The sequence below is a fragment of the Chaetodon trifascialis genome, chromosome 5, assembly GCF_039877785.1.
Source record: "Chaetodon trifascialis isolate fChaTrf1 chromosome 5, fChaTrf1.hap1, whole genome shotgun sequence".
NCBI lineage: Eukaryota > Metazoa > Chordata > Actinopteri > Chaetodontiformes > Chaetodontidae > Chaetodon > Chaetodon trifascialis.
In genome coordinates this window covers 12,278,365-12,296,320 of record NC_092060.1, presented here as the reverse complement: position 1 = coordinate 12,296,320, position 17,956 = coordinate 12,278,365, and the positions used below count along the sequence as shown (strand labels likewise).

The 17,956-nt window shown below is 42.8% G+C and overlaps 1 protein-coding gene across 1 annotated transcript; it reads right to left on the bottom strand.

Moving 5' to 3' along the window:
- Window positions 1-2,156: 2,156 nt before the first annotated feature.
- stc2a (stanniocalcin 2a) lies at window positions 2,157-8,791 on the bottom strand. The gene is made up of 4 exons (XM_070963446.1): window positions 8,459-8,791; window positions 6,271-6,413; window positions 5,446-5,657; window positions 2,157-5,215 (listed from the first exon to the last, which is right to left on the bottom strand). Exons 1-4 carry the CDS (start codon window positions 8,595-8,597, stop codon window positions 4,864-4,866), a joined length of 846 nt encoding a protein of 281 aa, XP_070819547.1. The 5' UTR covers window positions 8,598-8,791; the 3' UTR covers window positions 2,157-4,863.
- Between the last annotated feature and the right edge of the window lie 9,165 nt (window positions 8,792-17,956).

Genomic DNA, 17,956 nt, shown 5'->3' with positions numbered 1-17,956 from the left:
TAAACAGGTAGGCATGACTATTCATCACACAGTATGCTCATTCTTTGTTGTACTAACTTTAGGTAGATATAGGATATTTATCTTTCTGAGGCCCACCAGTAGACACAAGTGGGGTGCACTCATTCACCCGAGATGGTTCCTAAATGATTCATCCATGGAACTTAGGCACCCAGTCATTAATTCATTAGTTCACACTGGAGCTCAGGATAGATATTCACAAAGCACCCGCAGCTGACTGTCTCAGGTTTCTCAGCCAGAGACACAGTCTCTCTCTCTCTCTGCTGCTCAGCCTCCTCTCAGATGTGATCACTGCTGCCTCCATATTGAGAGGGCTCCGTTGCCATACCAACATGCAAGCTGGGAGATTTCTGGTACAGCCATCAGCCCATTGTTTGGCCAGGAGGTCATCCATCTCAGACTCCATGTATTGTTGGAAGCTCAGTGTGACACAGCATAATTTCTCCCACATACTGTAGTCCCAGTGAATGTAGCACACTGCACCCTGCGGCCTCACTTATCAGCACCCTGACTATAATGTGACACCAACCATGTGCAGGTGACAATGTCAGCATACTGTTCAGTGCTCGCACTGACTTTTGCAATTATGGGCAGGGGAAGAGAAGAAAAATTTATTGCAGAAGCTATACAGTAACTTGTCTGTAATAATGATGCCAACATATTTGGAAATTAGACGTCATCCTCCCAGCAGTGTCTTTGGAGGCAAAGTTGGAGTTGGAGTCGTCATGTATCAAATGTATTATCAGATTTAAGGGGCACTCCAGTGATTTTGTATTGCCCTTCATTAAAGACAGAAGACACATCAGAGACAGATTTTTAAAAAGAAAGGTCAAAAGTGAAGATATTCTGACTGTTATATCAAAATCTGGGTCAAACTCCAAAATTTCTGCATTCCTCATAATGCAACTTGAAAATTTTTCATTAGACTATCCCCGTGTATTGAATCCACCTTTCTTTCGGACCCTGCACCTACAGTTTGTATTTATTTGTTAAAAATTGTCTCAAAGCTGACATATCTACCAGAACCACAGAGGACGATATACATCTGTTTTCACAGGCTGAGCAATACTCATCATGACAGAGTTCAGCTTCATCAGTGGAGTCCTAACATAGTAGAAATGCAAGTGTTGTTCCTCATTAGACTGCTTGCAGACATACTGTTCATGCGTGCTTCCTGTAATACAAAACAAAGGGGGACAACAGGAAGTTAAGACATCAAATACTTTAAGTATTTGATGTCTAAAGTGTCTCAATTTTCTGTGAATAGTTATGGCTATTAAAAATCATAACAATTTCAATTTAATTTCATCTTTGAAGTATGTGTAGTCTCAATCAATTAATTCAACTCACACCTACTAAAATTCTAATACTTGCACCTGCTTCCACTCGCCGCCTTTACGTCAATAAAAAGAGAGATGTCACCACCCAGTGGTCATTTTGTGTCACTACACATTCAGACATGACTTGGTAAAAGCTGCGGCGCTGTTGCAGAACGTGCAAGGCAGCTTCACAACTGCAGATATTGCAGAAGCTGTGTGATATGTTATGACATACAAGCATCAATGTCACACTCTAGACACACTGAAAAAAAAAGAAGTCAAGATTTGGGTGTCAAATTTCCCTATGTGGCCAGAGCAAATGCGCCTCAGTATACTTAACTTGACTCTAGAATGGCTTAAAGCTCAAAAACAACAGTTGGAAGTCTACCTTTCAAATCAGAGCACTGTCTAAATGTTTAGTGAGGCAACGTACACTGTTGGGACAACTCATAAAAACTGACACCCTGAACACACCCCAAGCATTGCATACAATCCAGTGCTGCTGACGTAAATGTTTAGGTCTTTCAATAGGGAGGATATTTCCAGTCCTTGAAATTTTAATCACAGCCCGTATTTCACTGTCAGAAACTAGGCAGCAAGTCAAACGAGAATAGGGTGTCTTTTAACTTGTGTATACCTGAGACGACGAGGCCTTCTCTGCTAACCTGCTCCCAGCTTGCTGAATGTCTGAAAGTCACTGAGAGTTTTGCCCTCTTGTATGAATTCTTTGTGCCAAAAGAATGTGCTTGTCATGATGTTTGTGCCCTGACTTCAAGAGGTTTCAGTATAAGTAAAAACTATAGTGACAGACACAACATGTACAAAATACAGACAAACATATTTTAATGATAACAAGATACATCTGACTTCATAAGTCCAAAGATATTCATAAGATCATATGCCCAATGTCTTACAGGTGAGTTACAAACTTCTAGACCATGTTCTGTATTTTCAACGGTGAAAGCAGAGTCCTTGTGCTTAACAGAGGAAAACACATAATATGGTGATTGAGCACTAACAATACAGGAAACGTGGTTAGTTTTATTTTCCTCTGAACACATAAAGAACAGCCATTCAAGCCACTACATTATTACAAAAAGCCATATCAAACCTAATGACAGAGAGCTGAAACAGATTGTCACTTTACACACATACAGTACATTCTCAATAGGATTAGCTTATGTCTCGTGTTGGGATGTCACAGGAATCCCAACTTCCACAACAGAATAAAAAAGAAAAGCCTGAAAGCCTCACTGATGATTCAATCCCTTGGAGCTTATAATAGTGACTAAATGATTTGGAGGAAAAGCGTTACCTTACTGTAAGTACATCAGGGCAAAAAAGTGAAAAACCCCTTAACTGAGCCACAAAATCTGAGCATGTTTTATTTTCTTTTTGCACCAATTGCTCCCCAGCATGTGGTGTAGCGCACTCACAAACTGCACTTCCACAGCTAAAGCATGTGACTGGCCTGAAATGGTCAAAAGCTTGTGTCTGCGACCTAAAGGAGGAAGAGAAGAAGAGTACTAGGAGAAGTAACGATGGAGTGAATCATCATACATATATATATATAAAAAAAAAGGCTGAGCATGTCTCTCTCCTTCTCGCTCCTCACTGCTCTCTGCCTCTCTGTGTTGCTGGCTCTTGGCTGTGGCCCAGAGGAATTCTCTGGTGGCCTCGGTAAATATAACATTTAGAATAACAGCGCCAGAGCCCCCGTGTGTGGACTTAACCCAGTTCCTGGGTCCTCGCTGTGTTGCCTGCGGCTCTAACGGGTAGAATAACAGGCCTTCATGTCTCTCCTGACCTAGGTAAGGGACCAGAGAGGAATAAGGGCTAATTTAGAGAGGCCAGAGATCTGGAGGGTTTCTGTCAAGCCTCGTTCCTGCCCACTGGGACACCACAAAAGAGTAACATTGCTCTTCTAATGAAGGGGCTCAATCTGGTCCTAAGGAGCATGTGGGGATACAGGACTTGGTGCTGTACTTAGTTAGTTGAGTAACCAGGGTGGCCCGAATAAAATATTCCATACGGTAAGGTCTGATTAGAGGGTGACTGCTCTGGTAACCTGGCCTTACGTCTGAACCTGTAGCAGTCCATCACAAACTGACAATCATCCAAAGTGCAAAATCTAAGACTTTTGTGGCTCAACGTCATCATAAAATTGTTCGTAAATGAAATGTCCCCATGACACAGTGTCATCCATTCACTTAAATCACAGAGAAGCGGTCACTGTGGACAATAACAAGTTTAGGCACCTTGATGTGTGTGATTTTTACATTTGAGAGGACTTAGCATCAAAACTTGACGAGGCGTCCTCTCTTTGCTGCAGTTCACTGATAGCTGATGGTTGGATGGAAAAGCAACTCAGAGAGAATGTATAACATTTGACAGTTCAATTATGATTTGTGAACAAGAACAATAATATCTCCTGAAGCTATGAACATGGCATTAATCTGTAATGTCACCGAGACACCGTTTCTGAGGCTCTATTAACAATGAATGAGAGTGATGCGATACTTTCTGCATCCCCACGAAACACGTCAGAGTTGCACTATGAAACAATAGTCCATACGACTGCACCTGCTCTGTTTGGTCTCCCATTCATTGGTGCCCAGACAGCGTTGCTCGATGACATCAGAGATCAGTCTTGGCTCTCTTATTTCTAGCTTGGTGAGAGACCTATCAATACATACAAGTGTGAAATAACTGTCCATATTCATAGTATTACATTTGCATCCTCTTTAAAATGGATTTTCACTTTAAGAATGCACAAGTTTGTTGGCTTGGTGGCCATCATGCACTACAATTCATATGTGCCAGAACTGGACTTGAAACCTGTACAATTTGTATTTAACCATCAAGTATCTATAATTATAATACACATTCCCACTCTGAAACAACAAATGGTGTATGTTACATATCTACAGACCAATGTGTGATGGGTGCAATACTGTGAAGAGAACAACAGACAGCACACCATATACTATGTCTTCTATATCAGTATTGCATATTGTAACTATATTTATACATGTTTATATAAATATAGATAAGTATATTTCTATGTACATTTTGATATTTCAACATTGCATAAAGAATAAAATAAATAATACAAATATAATCAAATCTTACAGTAAGTATGATTTGAGAAATGCTATATTAGAGCCAAAATAGTCCTAACAGTTGAAATAATCATGATAATAACAATTATTATTCCATTAAAAAAAAATCGTGGCCTACAGTCTGGCATAACAGTAAAAGCTACACCACAATTACCCTGCAAGTTTAACACGTGGGACTGCTGGAATGACTGGAGAGGGTGGAATAAGGACAGGAAAGGTCGGGGCTTGTTTCCTTCAGCTCAGTCTGTCTGGGAATTTGTGTGTGTGTATCTGGAGAAGAGTGTATCTGTGTGTGCAAGGGTGTGTTTTTGTGTGAAGGTGTGCATAAGTCTGCAAGTGTGGTTTTTTAAACGTTGTAGCGGGTCAAAGGGCGGGACAGTCTCCTGCGCTTTCGCCTCCGGATGTCAGTGGCCTTCTAGGTCTTCCTGCTCGGCCACCACTTCGGCCTCTGGACTCTGGCGCCGTGGTCCCTGACTGCGATTGCGTGGGTGAGCATTGAAGCCCGCCTTACCGGGTTTGTCCTTGTCACCTTGCCGCGGTGGGCGGGGGTGCTCCGGCTCAGGGTGGGAGGGCAAGGGGCGGCGATGGTGTTCGGCGGCAGAGCCGGCGGGAGACGGAGCCAGGGAGGAGCAGAGACTCAGGCTGTCACACAGAGCCCCCCAGTTCTGCTCGCACTGTAGCCGGACACTCCGTGTCAAAGCCTCCTTCACCTCCTCTCCGCAGCTCAGGAGAATATTCACCAGCTCCACATATGGACTGAAAAGAGAGAGGCAGATAACTCACATGGAGCTTGTGATTTAACATTTGGAAGCACAATACATCTAGGTCTAGGAAGTGACAGGGATACATGGGATGGTACTATTACTATACATGGACAAGCTTAAAGTGGCAGAAGAGTCCAGGGAAGATAAACAATCAGAGAGAAAAGAGAAGGGACAGGCTAGAGGAAATATTTTCAAAACATGCTCTCCAGACCAGCCACTCACCCTTTAGGGAAGAGATCCTGGAAATGGATCATCTCCACCATGACGGCCACATTCTCCTTAGCAGCAGAGCAGAGGTTGTGTTTGATGTAACACTCTCTCTGGAGCTGGAACACCATCTCTTTAATGGACACACACTTCCTGCTGATACAACTGAACTTGTGCCGTAGCCCATGCGCCATACACTTCAGAGCATCCTTGATGAAGGACTTCCCCTACATGAACACAGACACATAACTGTTGAGCAAACTCTTGAGACAGAGTTGTTGTCTCCTGTATTACTTAGAGGTTTTGGTTCTTTGGAGATGTCGTGCACCTGTTTCAGCAGTGTTGGAGTGCATGTGTGGTTGTGTTAGAGCAAACTTTGCAAACTACACGCTTCTAATACAGAATAGGGTGATGGAATTCTGCATGAATAGCAATGAATCATGTAGTCTTCTTTGTCTGCCATAGATGTAGCTTCCTAGCATGTAACACTTGAGACATATTAAGGGCCCAGTCAGGCCTGGCTTGGCAGGGCTTCAGCCTCCACTATGTATGAAAAGGGAGCTAACTGGGCTTCTGGCCAACTGGCTCATGACCCTTGGTCATAACTGTACATGGACCAGTCCACTGAGAGGGAGGTGAACTTACCAAGAGAGGAAAAGACATTATGTGATGTGTGCATGTACTATGGCACTTCTAGAAAAACTGATATGTAGAAAAAAAAGCACAAGTAAACAAATCTGCTCATGGATGAAGAGGGTGGGGCAGTGAATCAGTGAAAAGGAAAAGGAATGTTGCCTCTGGTTATACCATTTTTTTCAAAAACACAGACTAGTTTAGTACCTGAGAGTCAAATTTGCCAGCGTTGTGCAGGAACGTCATGCAGATTTCCTGTAGCCCTCGTATCTCACAGGAGTTATTCTCAAAGCACTCAAACACACCACAGCCGACATCCCCTGCACTCACCAGGCAGTGCTGGATCTCAGCTGGAAAGAGAGAACAGGTTAGGGGAGGGACCTTATCATCTGTTCACAGCAGAGACGGCAGCAGATCGTTACAGGCGTGTTGGCAATGAAGACCATACGGCTTGAAGGCAAAACTCCACTTCAGCACTGATTGCTGCGCGAAATCACAAAGCTGATGTGGCGCATAGCTATTTCCACAGACACAGGCGGTCGTTCGTGTGTTCATGACCTAGAGTCTGAGAGAGAAAGGGGGATGCAGGGTGGTGGTGGAGGTGGGTGGGGGGGGGGGGGGGGGGGGGAAGTCTAATTTCCCAAGCTGAGAGGTTCCTGCAGAGGAACACTTGGTGACAGATATTACTGTGTCATTCTGCACCACAATCCAGCACTGCCTAGCATTGAGATGGGATGGTGCATTGCAGATACAGCCTTTACTTGTGGAGGAAACACAAATGCAGTGATTTCTGTTGCCTGTCAACTACATGTGCATCAACAAGTTTCTCGTTATTGCATTTGAAGATGAGCTGAGATGCTCAAATAGGGTCATTAAAAAGGTGCATTGTTAGCTAATAGGGGTGGGGTGGGGGTGGGGGCAACAGCAGCGTTACAGTAAAAAAATATCTAATTATTTCTATATTTTATGTGTGAATACATAATATCAGCTCCTATAAAACAGATGACTGAAGACAGAAATTACCAGGAGAAAGTCTCTGTTTTAATCCCAAACTGCTTGGGAGCATGCATCACCAGACATCTAAATACCAGAAGGGAGCCCTTCACAGAAACGGCTGCTCACCCTATGTGACATCGATGGGAGGGTTTCATTCTTAAGTTAATATGACAAATTACATGTTGTGTTGTGAGCCAGCAGGCCGCATAGTGTTTCACGTTGGCTATGAAAACCCAAACTGTTGACCCAAGTAGAACATAATTACACGCGTGATTTGTCTTGGAGCTGATAACTGATGCGCGCAAGAATATTTATTCCCTCAGTCGGAGGTGCGCGCCGGTTGCGTAAAGAACACCGTCTTGACCACAGAAAACAATTTCAGTGTGACTTATTCGAAAATCACGGTTGTCAACAAAGAACCTCTGTTGGGGGGCAGTAGTAGAGGGGGTGGGGAGAAGAGCTGCAGCGGGGTTTGTAGGCACAGAGTTGAACTTTAGTGCGCAAGAAAAGTGAGCCGCTGTCAGCAGTGCTTGTTTTGGCATCATGGGAATGTGCTTGGATCGTACGAGCTTGGCCGCAACGTGCATTGAATTACACAGTGGTGTGACCAGGGTCTCTGCTGTGAAACCTGCATTGGAGTTTGTCCCTATTTTTCAGCGTGTAAGCGAGATAACAATTATGCTGTAACATTTTGACATACGCTCACACGGTGGGTCGCAAGTCATGCTGTGTACGAGGAAAAAAAATCAGCCAATGTGAACGACAAGTTTCTGGGAAGAGACAGCACTCCAGCTTGGTGTTAGTGCTTTGTGTTAATAAGGCAGATCACACTTGTTTTTTAGTGGTATTTAAGCACGATTTCCCTGGAGGACTGGTTCAATAAATTAACCTACCTTCGGCGCTGACCAACCAACACGCTACTACAACCAGAACTGCTCTACTAACCTGCTTGCACACATCACCCAGCATTCATTTCCAGAGACAGCCTTCAGCCAACACATGCAAAAGCCAGATTTCCTCCAGAAAACCTCAAACTGTTACCTATAACTCACGCACATACGTGCTAACGCGCACGCACACCTAGATGCGCGGCAGTATACATTACCTATTACCTTGCGCCATTCTATTAATAGTTTACTAACATATTGAATTTCTGTCCGGGAGTATTTACAAGATATCGTCTATCTGAGTAATCGAAAAGGGTCAGGGGTGCGCACCGCAGCGCCGGGATTTAAGTTAAAAACAGCGGATTGCTCAAATCGCCCGGACGAGTCCCCAGCATGGTTTAAATTTGCAGCCACAGAAACACGTGTACGGACAAACCCCGCGTAGATGTGTGAGCAGCTGCAGCAACCAATAAACCTCCACATTCTTATCTCCAATGACACTTATTTCTTACCTGTATTCTGCAGGGAGAGCCGTCCTTTCTGACTCGCAGGCTTCTCCGGGAGGCTGTCGTGGACATCAATATTATCCGATCCCACCACTTGCTCCAGCACTGACAAAACCAGCAGCGCCACGGCCAGTTTGACCAACATTGCGTCTCCGACAGCGCGCTTCGATTCCCAGTAAAGATCCGGCTGTGTGGGAGTGTGTGTGCGTGTGTGTGTGTGAGCGTTCACCTTGGATCAGTGATCAGCGCAGCTGCGGCTTGATGTCTTACGGGGCAGCTGTGGGACTGAATGCATGAGCTGGAAGGGATGCTGCCTATATTTCTCAGAGCCCCGGGTGTCAATTTGGATGAAGGAGTTAAGCAGGTGTTGTCGGTTGGGGCTTCACAACCAATCAGAGACGCAGACATCCACGTCCAAGGTTTTAGGGGAGTGTCCAGTGAAAGTCCCCTTTTTGCAATAAAACTGGCGCCATAAAGCAATATTCACGAGTAAGTTGACTGTGACAGCTCTGAGATGAGTGTTTCAGAAACCAAATCTGCAAAAGTCAACCGTATACTGTCCAATATAGACCTCTAACAACACACAAAGACATTATTATAATCTTTCAGCAGCCCATACGTTTTGCATACATTCCAAGATAACTGTAACTGTTTGCTGCAGCAGTGAAAAGTCAATAGAAAGTCTGTTTTTGCCATAAAACTGGAGCAATTATTGAGGCTACAAGGCTAAGTATGAGAGCAGTGGGAGGATGAAAAAATACCAAGCTTGCCAACAAACTGGAGAAAATTGATGTCCAAGTGCTCTATTTAAAATACCCTTAACATGTGGGTCTAAACCAAAGTCATTAATGTGAAATAGTAATTAAATTAGCAGCAGCTTCAAAGGAGTCTGCAGTCACAGACACAGTGGGTGAAAAGTGCTGGAAAATAAACATTCAATGAAAATTGACTATATAGTGTAATTTTGCCATCAGTGTTCTTATAATGAGCACACAAAGACAGCAGGATGTCAGAACTTTATATATAGTCTATATTGATTTTGAGATCACGCTACAATAACTGCATACTTACAACTGAAAGCTCCTATAAACACAAGGTCTTCAACTAACTTTTTTTTTATGGGGAAGTGAATATGAAGAGGTCTGTTACACAATGCCCAGTTTAGTCTGTGACAATGAGGTCTGCTAACCACTACTACAGAGGGTGATCTAAGAATAGAGACCAACATTGGCAGGGTTGCACATTTGGAGACGTTAGAGGAATCTTTTTCAGGAGCAACACTTGAGGATGCCGTGTGGAATAACTGTGAGCAGACTGAGCCTGCTGCAGGAACATAAAGTCCCTGTCTTCACAATGTTTCCAGTGACCTAATGGTGTTACCACGCTCAGGTAAAGGCCTCTATAGGAGCTAGTTGTGCGAAGAAAGCCGGCACATCGCTGTTTCGCTCGCCATGCAAAGGGGATACCAGAGGACAGGAAGTGGTACTGATGACAGGAACTGTCAGGGTGGGCAACTGCAATTGGGTCCCAAGCCTCTAGGGGGCCCACTGATACTAATTGTTTCTTATCCTCCTTAATTACAGCATAGCAGAAGACCAACCTCACTATAATAAAGACAACATCCAACTGTCTACACTTACAGACAATGACAGGCCCAAACTGCATTCAAAACTGCAGGTGGTCTAGATTTTTTATTTCACTTAACCCACAGGCCCTGGAGGAAACCCAGGTGACATGCAAACTCCCACAGTCAGTGGCTGTCTTATCACCGATGGTTTACTGTCAAAATTCTCCAATTTGAAACAAACTTCAACCTCCATCGCAGGGTAGAAGAATAATGAGGAACAATGAGGTGGTTTAGTAGCTGCATGTGACTGGGTGTGTGTGGGGACCCCAGTAAAACCCAGACCCTGAGACAAATATGTTACGCCACTGCTCAGGCGCCCCATAAACGAACATGGGGAAACGATTGGGCGTGTGTGTGTGTGTGTGTGTGTGTGTGTGTGTGTGTGTGTGTGTGTGTGTGTGTGTGTGTGTGTGTGTGTGTGTGTGTGTGTGTGTGAAAGACAGACACGAGAAGAGACAGACAAACAGGCATCTGATTGTGGCCGGTCAAATTTCATAGATCTGTGACTTTGAAATCTGTTTATCATAACATGTCATTTATTTTCATAAAATCCTTGAAGCTTTGGCTTTGTCTGCTGGAAAAACTTTAAAACCCAGGCTATATTTAGACAAGGCTATCAATGAAATTAGCCCAGAGCAGGAATTGGACTCCCACTCTAACCTAACCAAAATGACGATCACTTAGCTCTAAATATAGATAATTATTATCAGTATCTATCGTTTTAATTGAGGTTTTAGTCAGTGGAATGAATTTTGGAGAAGTCACCACAGCTGAGAAATGGGAGGTATTTTGGCCAAGAGATGGTGCAGTGTAGAAAACCTCAACATTTCAATATTCCCATTATATTCTTATGGTGGATGTGGTCTGTTGTGGCAGGAATTTATGATCTTGTCCCACTTTTGTCTTCTATCCTAATGATATTACTGTCATAGGAAGGTTAGCTTTGATGTGATACTGGCATGGTCTAATCTGAATTTAATATGGCATCACTACAGACTTTGTTCGCCTCAATAAAAAAAGTTGTTCCACTCTGTGTGCCACAAATTGGCTTAAGCTTGACAAGCACAGAACGGAAATTGCAATGCAGCAGTATTTTCAAAGTCCACTGGATTTCCAGCAGGCTCACACAGGAGGCTGAAGCATACTGTGGCACGCGTCTGGAGATGGGCTCGGTGCGTTTCCACTTGTGCCTATACCACAAACTGGAATCTCCTGCTCAATTCACGTCTGTTAAAAGTTGCCCACGCTGTGAACACACCCTCGATTTAGCCCAATCAGTGTGCTGCACTGGACCACAGGCTTGTAGCTATTAGAGTGCATCGCGGCTGCCTACTGGGGCTGCATTCAAGTCGTATGGGACAAACTGCAGGAGGTCTTCAAGACCAACTGCCCAGAGGTATTCAACCATTATAGTTGCTTAGAGGCTTTAATGTTTCTGTTATTAGTATTTTTCTACTATAACTCACACAGCACACTTTAGTGAGTTAACAGTAGACCAAACGCTGAATGGAGAAATAAATTCTCTGGAATAAACTTCAGTTGGCTTTTTTGACAAAAAAAACAAAACAAAAATATATATATATATATCTCAAGGTCAATTTACTAGCCTTTTCCAGTGTGAGTAAGTGCAGAATATCGTAGGAATAGTACAGGCAGCAGTGTGTCTCTATGATCCTCTTGATCTTCAGCAACTACACATTGGTACTTGTCACTTTGATTATGAAAGTGACACCAGTCTGTAGAGTGCAGAGACTATAATATACAACAGTATAGGATTGAGCGTTTATAGTATGTAGCATAGAGAATATTATATATCTAAGACGAACTAAGACGGAACTGACAGAAGCCTGGGATTGATAGAAAAAGGTGCTGTTAAAAATCTGTCTGTTAATTCAGCACCACAGACAGCACCATGGATTTATCAATACACAGTGCAGTTAGGTTACTGATACTTCAGAGCCATGGTCGATTCTAACGCGCACCAATCACAGTCAGAAAGGATAGGATCATTGGGTAAGGCAGACTAGGGGGTGGCAGTTTAACAAGAGGAATGCATTTTGGTCATTTTGCTAACAAGGGGCATGGCACCCCCCTCAAATCAGAGATTATAGGATATAGGATTCCAACTTTTATGGAAAATGGCTTTGCAAATGGAAAGAAATACATTCAAGACATTTTTCAGTGCGCAAGGATACACCCAAATTCATCTGGGGTATAACAGTGAATGTAACTGTAACTTTTGTTTGTTCACAAGAAAACTCCACAGAGAACCTTTAAGTCAGGGAAGTGTGGGCACGACTCTGATCACAAGGTGAATGGTACCTTTAAAATCATTTACTGCAGGAAAACTCAAACGAATTCCTGAAAGGTGGAGAAAAGTGGTACCCCAAGTGCCATTCATATTTACTGCTTCACTTGAATGCAACACAAAATGCCAAGCATTGGCACTGAGAACAAGAACATTCAGTGGTTTGACTGACCAAATGAATGAACGTCATGATTTGAAACTTTATTCACAAGGTTTAAAATAATCGTTGAATTCATGTTTTCCAGACCAGCTTGCAGTGAGAGAGCATTCAGTGGCTAGTTACTGTTTTGAAACATATCTATGAACATTTTTAACATTTGTTTAACATGTTTAAAATTTGACAAAGCAATCTCTCTTCAACCTCAATTTAGTCGCAATTCTGGAGCTTTCAATCATATCATATAATTGTCAGTGGAAGGAGTTGTACATGTCCATATTTCCACTTCCACAAGGACATGTCACCCATACTGGCTTAAACATTAAAAGAGTTTAAGTGTATGTTTGAATTTAATGTTTTGTAGGATGTCACAGGGTGATGTTGCACTCTGTATGAAGCTTCCAAACACTTGTCATTCACAACTTGGCTGCATCTGTTACAGTCACTTGGATATCTGAACACATCTCAGAACTGTCACTGCCTGTAATGACAATCATGTATCTAAAGTGTGAGGACTGCCGTGGTCTGTTTGCCACAGTTGGTTGTGTGACAGCTGGAGAGCTATGTTTTATATTTTTCTATTCAATCTGCCTGTTTTCAGAGGTATTTAGAATCTATTTCATGTTTATGTTGCACAAAGGCATTGTCTCCTTTTGTGACACTGTCCAGAAAATAGACAGAAGTATGCTTTGACAGCAGTAACATTCATTCACTTTGACTGCTGTACTGTAAACATACAGAAAGCAGACATGTGTTCTGAGTTGGGACCCCTGGGGCCCTGGCAAGTGATCAACCGATGAAACCACAACAGAGAGGCCAGCCTGGGGTGTGTGTGTGTGTGTGTGTGTGTGTGTGTGTGTGTGTGTGTGTGTGTGTGTGTGTGTGTGTGTGTGTGTGTGTGTGTGTGTGTGTGTGTGTGTGAATGGGGGGTCACTTCACTGGAAGGGAGGCTTCTGTAACAGCAATTAATGTTAGCAGTTTACAGACTCCTTATAGTCCTTTACTGGAAGCATGGGGGTGTATTTCGGCTACAAGTTCAGGCTCCGTGGTGGAAAGCTGCTGGACAATAACTCTTGACTGACCCCACTGACACTTCATTCAAAAACTTATAGTATCCTCTCCATTCACACTCACGCAGTGGGTTTCTGTTGTCAGATGAGTGACACTACAGATGATGTTCAAAAAGTGGCCCCAATCTGATATTTTTCCGTTGTGTGCATGAATCAAATCCTTTCAGCATGAACAGTGACCAGACAAATGTAACATTTTCATACATTTCCTCTTTGTAGTCCTAAATATGACACATATTTTACTATGTATGTGTATATTTATATCTGTACAGGTACTTGAAAACAAAGTACAGCTATAATGGAGGTATTTGACGTCGGAGTTATTTTGAAATGTAATTTGGAATTTTGGTTCAATGTCAAAACAAAACAAACAAACATATTAAGAACATCTCTGAGTGGTGTAAAAAGCTACAGGTAAACAAAGCACAGAGGAATAGTTTGATATTTTGTTAAATACACTTGCTGGTATCTCATTTGTTAAATATGGAGCTACAGCTGGCAGTCAGAACCGAATAAGCATTTCCCCAAAGTGTAAATCATTCATTGTTAAATCATCAAACTAAAAATATATATATGAGTCAGTTTTATACTTATAATTTAAGCAATAAATCTGTTTGATGACACGTGACTTCGATTTCATTTGCATACTCCTCCTCAGGAATGCTAGTTGTTCATTCTTTGCAGTAATGTTGTTATTTGGCATTAGGCAGTTCAGACTGATGCAGGATACGGCCACGAAAACATGATGTGAACAGTCTAAAAAAATCTGAGCAGTAGAAAGTCTGGCAGTGTAAACATAACTTCTAAAACCCCTCGAGGAGAAAGAGCATGAGAGGGGAGCAGTGTTGGGCTGTGAGAAGCAGGGGCCGTGAAATATCAAATACCAAAGTCTTCGAGGAACCTGAAGATGATATCTTAGTTTCTAAATTCGGCTCTGTGTGTATGTGTGTGTGTGTGTGTGTGTGTGTGTGTGTGTGTGTGTGTGTGTGTGTGTGTGTGTGTGTGTGTGTGTGTGTGTTGGTGGTGTCAGGTGAAAGCCTTGTATCTCCAAAATGTTGACTTCTTGGGAGCCGCACTCAAGAAAAACATTGGTGCTTTAGCAGGATGACAGTGCATTTTTGCCCTCATCCAGCAGAGTTCTATGAGTCCAAGAAGTTGAAAAAGATTGAGCTTCAAAATCTTTTTCTCTCTCCCCTGCATTAATGCGCTCTTTGGTGTGTTAACTCACCTGACTCGTGAAAAGAGAGGTTTTACTGGCCCAGCTCAGCAGGCCAGCTCTGGGCTCTGATTCCAACCAGTGTGAAAGCGCCACATCTCAGACCCTCACTTAACTCGCCTCAAACAATGTGCTATTATAGAGTTTGCTCTGTATGGGTTATATTGCTACAGCGCTGGCAGATTACAAAGTGCTCCATCTCATTACTGTCCATATAAGCCCGCAGGCCTCGCCAGCACAAAGGAGTGATTGAGTGATAAGGGGAAAGAGATGGCCTGTAGCTGCCCATGAGAGCCCTCACCTTGGCTGCTCTGGCCTCGATGAGGGCAGAGGTGATGTCATCATGGCTAGAGACACAGGGGTCGACCCCTCTGATAGGTGGGCATGCTGGGACAAAACAGAGCAGCTGGGACACAAAGGCCCCATTTAATGAGAGTGAGACATGGGGCCAGAGCGGACTCCGTGGGTGGCACATAGTGTCATAGCTGCTGAAAAGACCGGTGAGCAATTAATCATCTGATTCAAGAACTGGGCAAAGGGCTTATTATGTAAGGTCAGTTTAGACAACATTGTTGAGGGAAAGGGAGACTTTCTGGGTTACACTTCTGTTTGATCACACTGATCCCCCAAATTTTACTAGATCCCATAATACTGGATCCAGGGATGCTATATTTATCATGATGGTGAGGTCCAACAATTGTGCAACATAATATGACACACTTACCCCTCATTAGAGATGAAGGGTCCTTTGTGGCAGCCTGACAATCATTAAAACTTCTCCCCTGGCTTGGCTTGTTTACTCTGTGGTAATTACCAGGTGATTGTGTAGCCTGTGACCCACATTCAGAGTCAGGTCAGCCAAGACATGGGGGATAATTGACAATGCTCAGAGAAGTGCACGTAGAGAAAGAGTGTTAGAGTGGATAGTCATTTGTTCCTGCCTCATTAGACTGTGTTAGAAGACAAGCTGGCTCACAGTATTCTTGCAGTGGGACAATACCTCTTTCCACCGTAAGACCAAAACATGGGCTCTGGTGTGTAAATGTGTTTGGAAGGGCATATTGCAGCCTCGTTTATCCATTTATGCATTCATTTATTCACTCACTGATACTATGGAAAATAAATGAATAAACTGACTGTGTAATGTATATGTCTTCAAGGTGAGCTCATTTTGAGCCAATATGGTTTCTGAGGCATTTTTGGACGGCATGCATGGTTCTTCAGCTCCACCCATTTCACCTGTATAAGTGAGTGCACCACTTCTCCTACCATGGCAGAATCAAGTGATTGACTGCCTCCCTTAAATACACAGACACATGCAAACATAAAACCTCTGCCCCATCTTGATTCCTTCACCACCATATATACACACACACACACACACACACACACACACACACACACACACACACACACACACACACACACACACATGTGTATATACATATATATATACAAACGTATAAAGCTGGAAGCAGACCCAAGTCTTTATGCCCTCAAAAAAAGAAGTAAACAATTAGACGAAGCCCAAAACATTAGGCACAAAGGACTGAATGTAATAAAATGCTGCAAGTCTCATGGCATTGTTGACCAATTGCAGGTGTGGGCCTGTAGCAGGATGGTGAGCAAGGCTCTGTACTTGTAGCTTGGTTTTGGTTGCATCATGCACTTTTGTTAGTGCACACACACCAGATTTGATTTCAGTTGAAGTACTGCAGACCCAGAGCGTCATAAACTTTGGGTTAAGACTACGCTGGTCTACATGTAATTAATGTGTATGTGCAATTAATTTTCTAAATTGGAAAACTTTTAAAGAAATATTACTCAACTGAAAAGAGTACCATTACACTATATAAACATATTAAGGTAGGGTAATGTAATGGTTTTGAGACAAACCCAGCGTCATCCAGTTTCCAACTGTTAGCCGTAACTCCAATTTCACAAATGATATGTTTGATGGAGTATTTCACCCCAGAATGAAACAAGAAATTGAGTTAAACTTGTGTTAACCACCAACATAATTTCAGGCTTTTGACCAAAGCCCCATCTAAATTGTGAACCAGCTGCTAAAAAAGGCTAAAACACACTAACTCACTGCTCGGTTTTAGCGCCAAAGCCCCAAAGTAACAATATTTAATTTCCATTTCACCAACTCGTCAGCTTGGTTTCATGTGGTTGTTAGAAGTCCTATAAGAAGTCAGATTCTGAAGGAGAAATATCCAAACTTTAATTTGTGTCTGATATTATCCAGTACTCCTCAGACACATCTTGGATCATGTAAAACTATGCATTGGTGAGCAATAATACTCCTTTTAGGTAGCTCATTAGAAAAGTGTTATTTGACATGGCTTGATTGGAGAACATTGTTTCTATACTGGCGCCTGTGTTTACAGAAAACAGCATTGGACTGTTATGGTGATAACATAACAGCCTTATATAAGACTACCTGTCTGTAAAAAATTGAGCATTTTATTGTACTGTTGAGGAGTACCATATGCATTTGGCATTTATTTCTGTGTTTGGGGAAAAAAAAGAAGGAACTATTTTCTGATAGTGGTATAAATAAAGCACATGATATATTTAGAATAGTTGAGGTTAATTAGCCAGCTCATGAATTAGTGGTTGGGTCCAGATCAAACCAACATGTCACAGATGCTTGTGAACCTCAGTGCCATGAGGTTACAATTGTAGGATGTTTTGGGATATTTGTTGTTTACGATGTGTGTTCTACAGTTAGGGGTAATTGATTGCCGTGATGGTGTGTGTTGGAACATGTTGTATTTTTCCGTAAGGCCAGCGGCTGAGAGGGGGGCTGGGCTGCTGTAGCAGATAAAAAAGCCTTCTAGGACCGTCCAACCTTCCCAGGAATTCCCAGAATTCCAGTTCCTAATTATGACATTCGTGGAGCAGAGGCCCAACAACCCCCCCCCCCCAAACACCCATTACAAACAGACACTTGCGTGAACACACACACACACACACACACACACACACACACACGCACAAACACATGCACACATTCCAATTACCTCGCTACTAGCATCATCACAGACAAGACACAGAAAAGTGACAGGGAAATGAAGGGAGAGGATAAAGAGCCTCGGAAGAGAAAGAGGAAGACAAGAA

What these genes read in the sequence shown, in the direction of transcription:
- stc2a (XM_070963446.1), bottom strand. Translation starts at nt 8,597, where the DNA reads ATGTTGGTCAAACTGGCCGTGGCGCTGCTGGTTTTGTCAGTGCTGGAG. An exon ending in CTGGCAAATTTGACTCTCAG is followed by an intron (nt 5,658 to 6,270) that starts GTACTAAACTAG and finishes GTGTTCATGTAG; the next exon opens with GGGAAGTCCTTCATCAAGGA. An exon ending in CAGGATCTCTTCCCTAAAGG is followed by an intron (nt 5,216 to 5,445) that starts GTGAGTGGCTGG and finishes CTCTCTTTTCAG; the next exon opens with TCCATATGTGGAGCTGGTGA.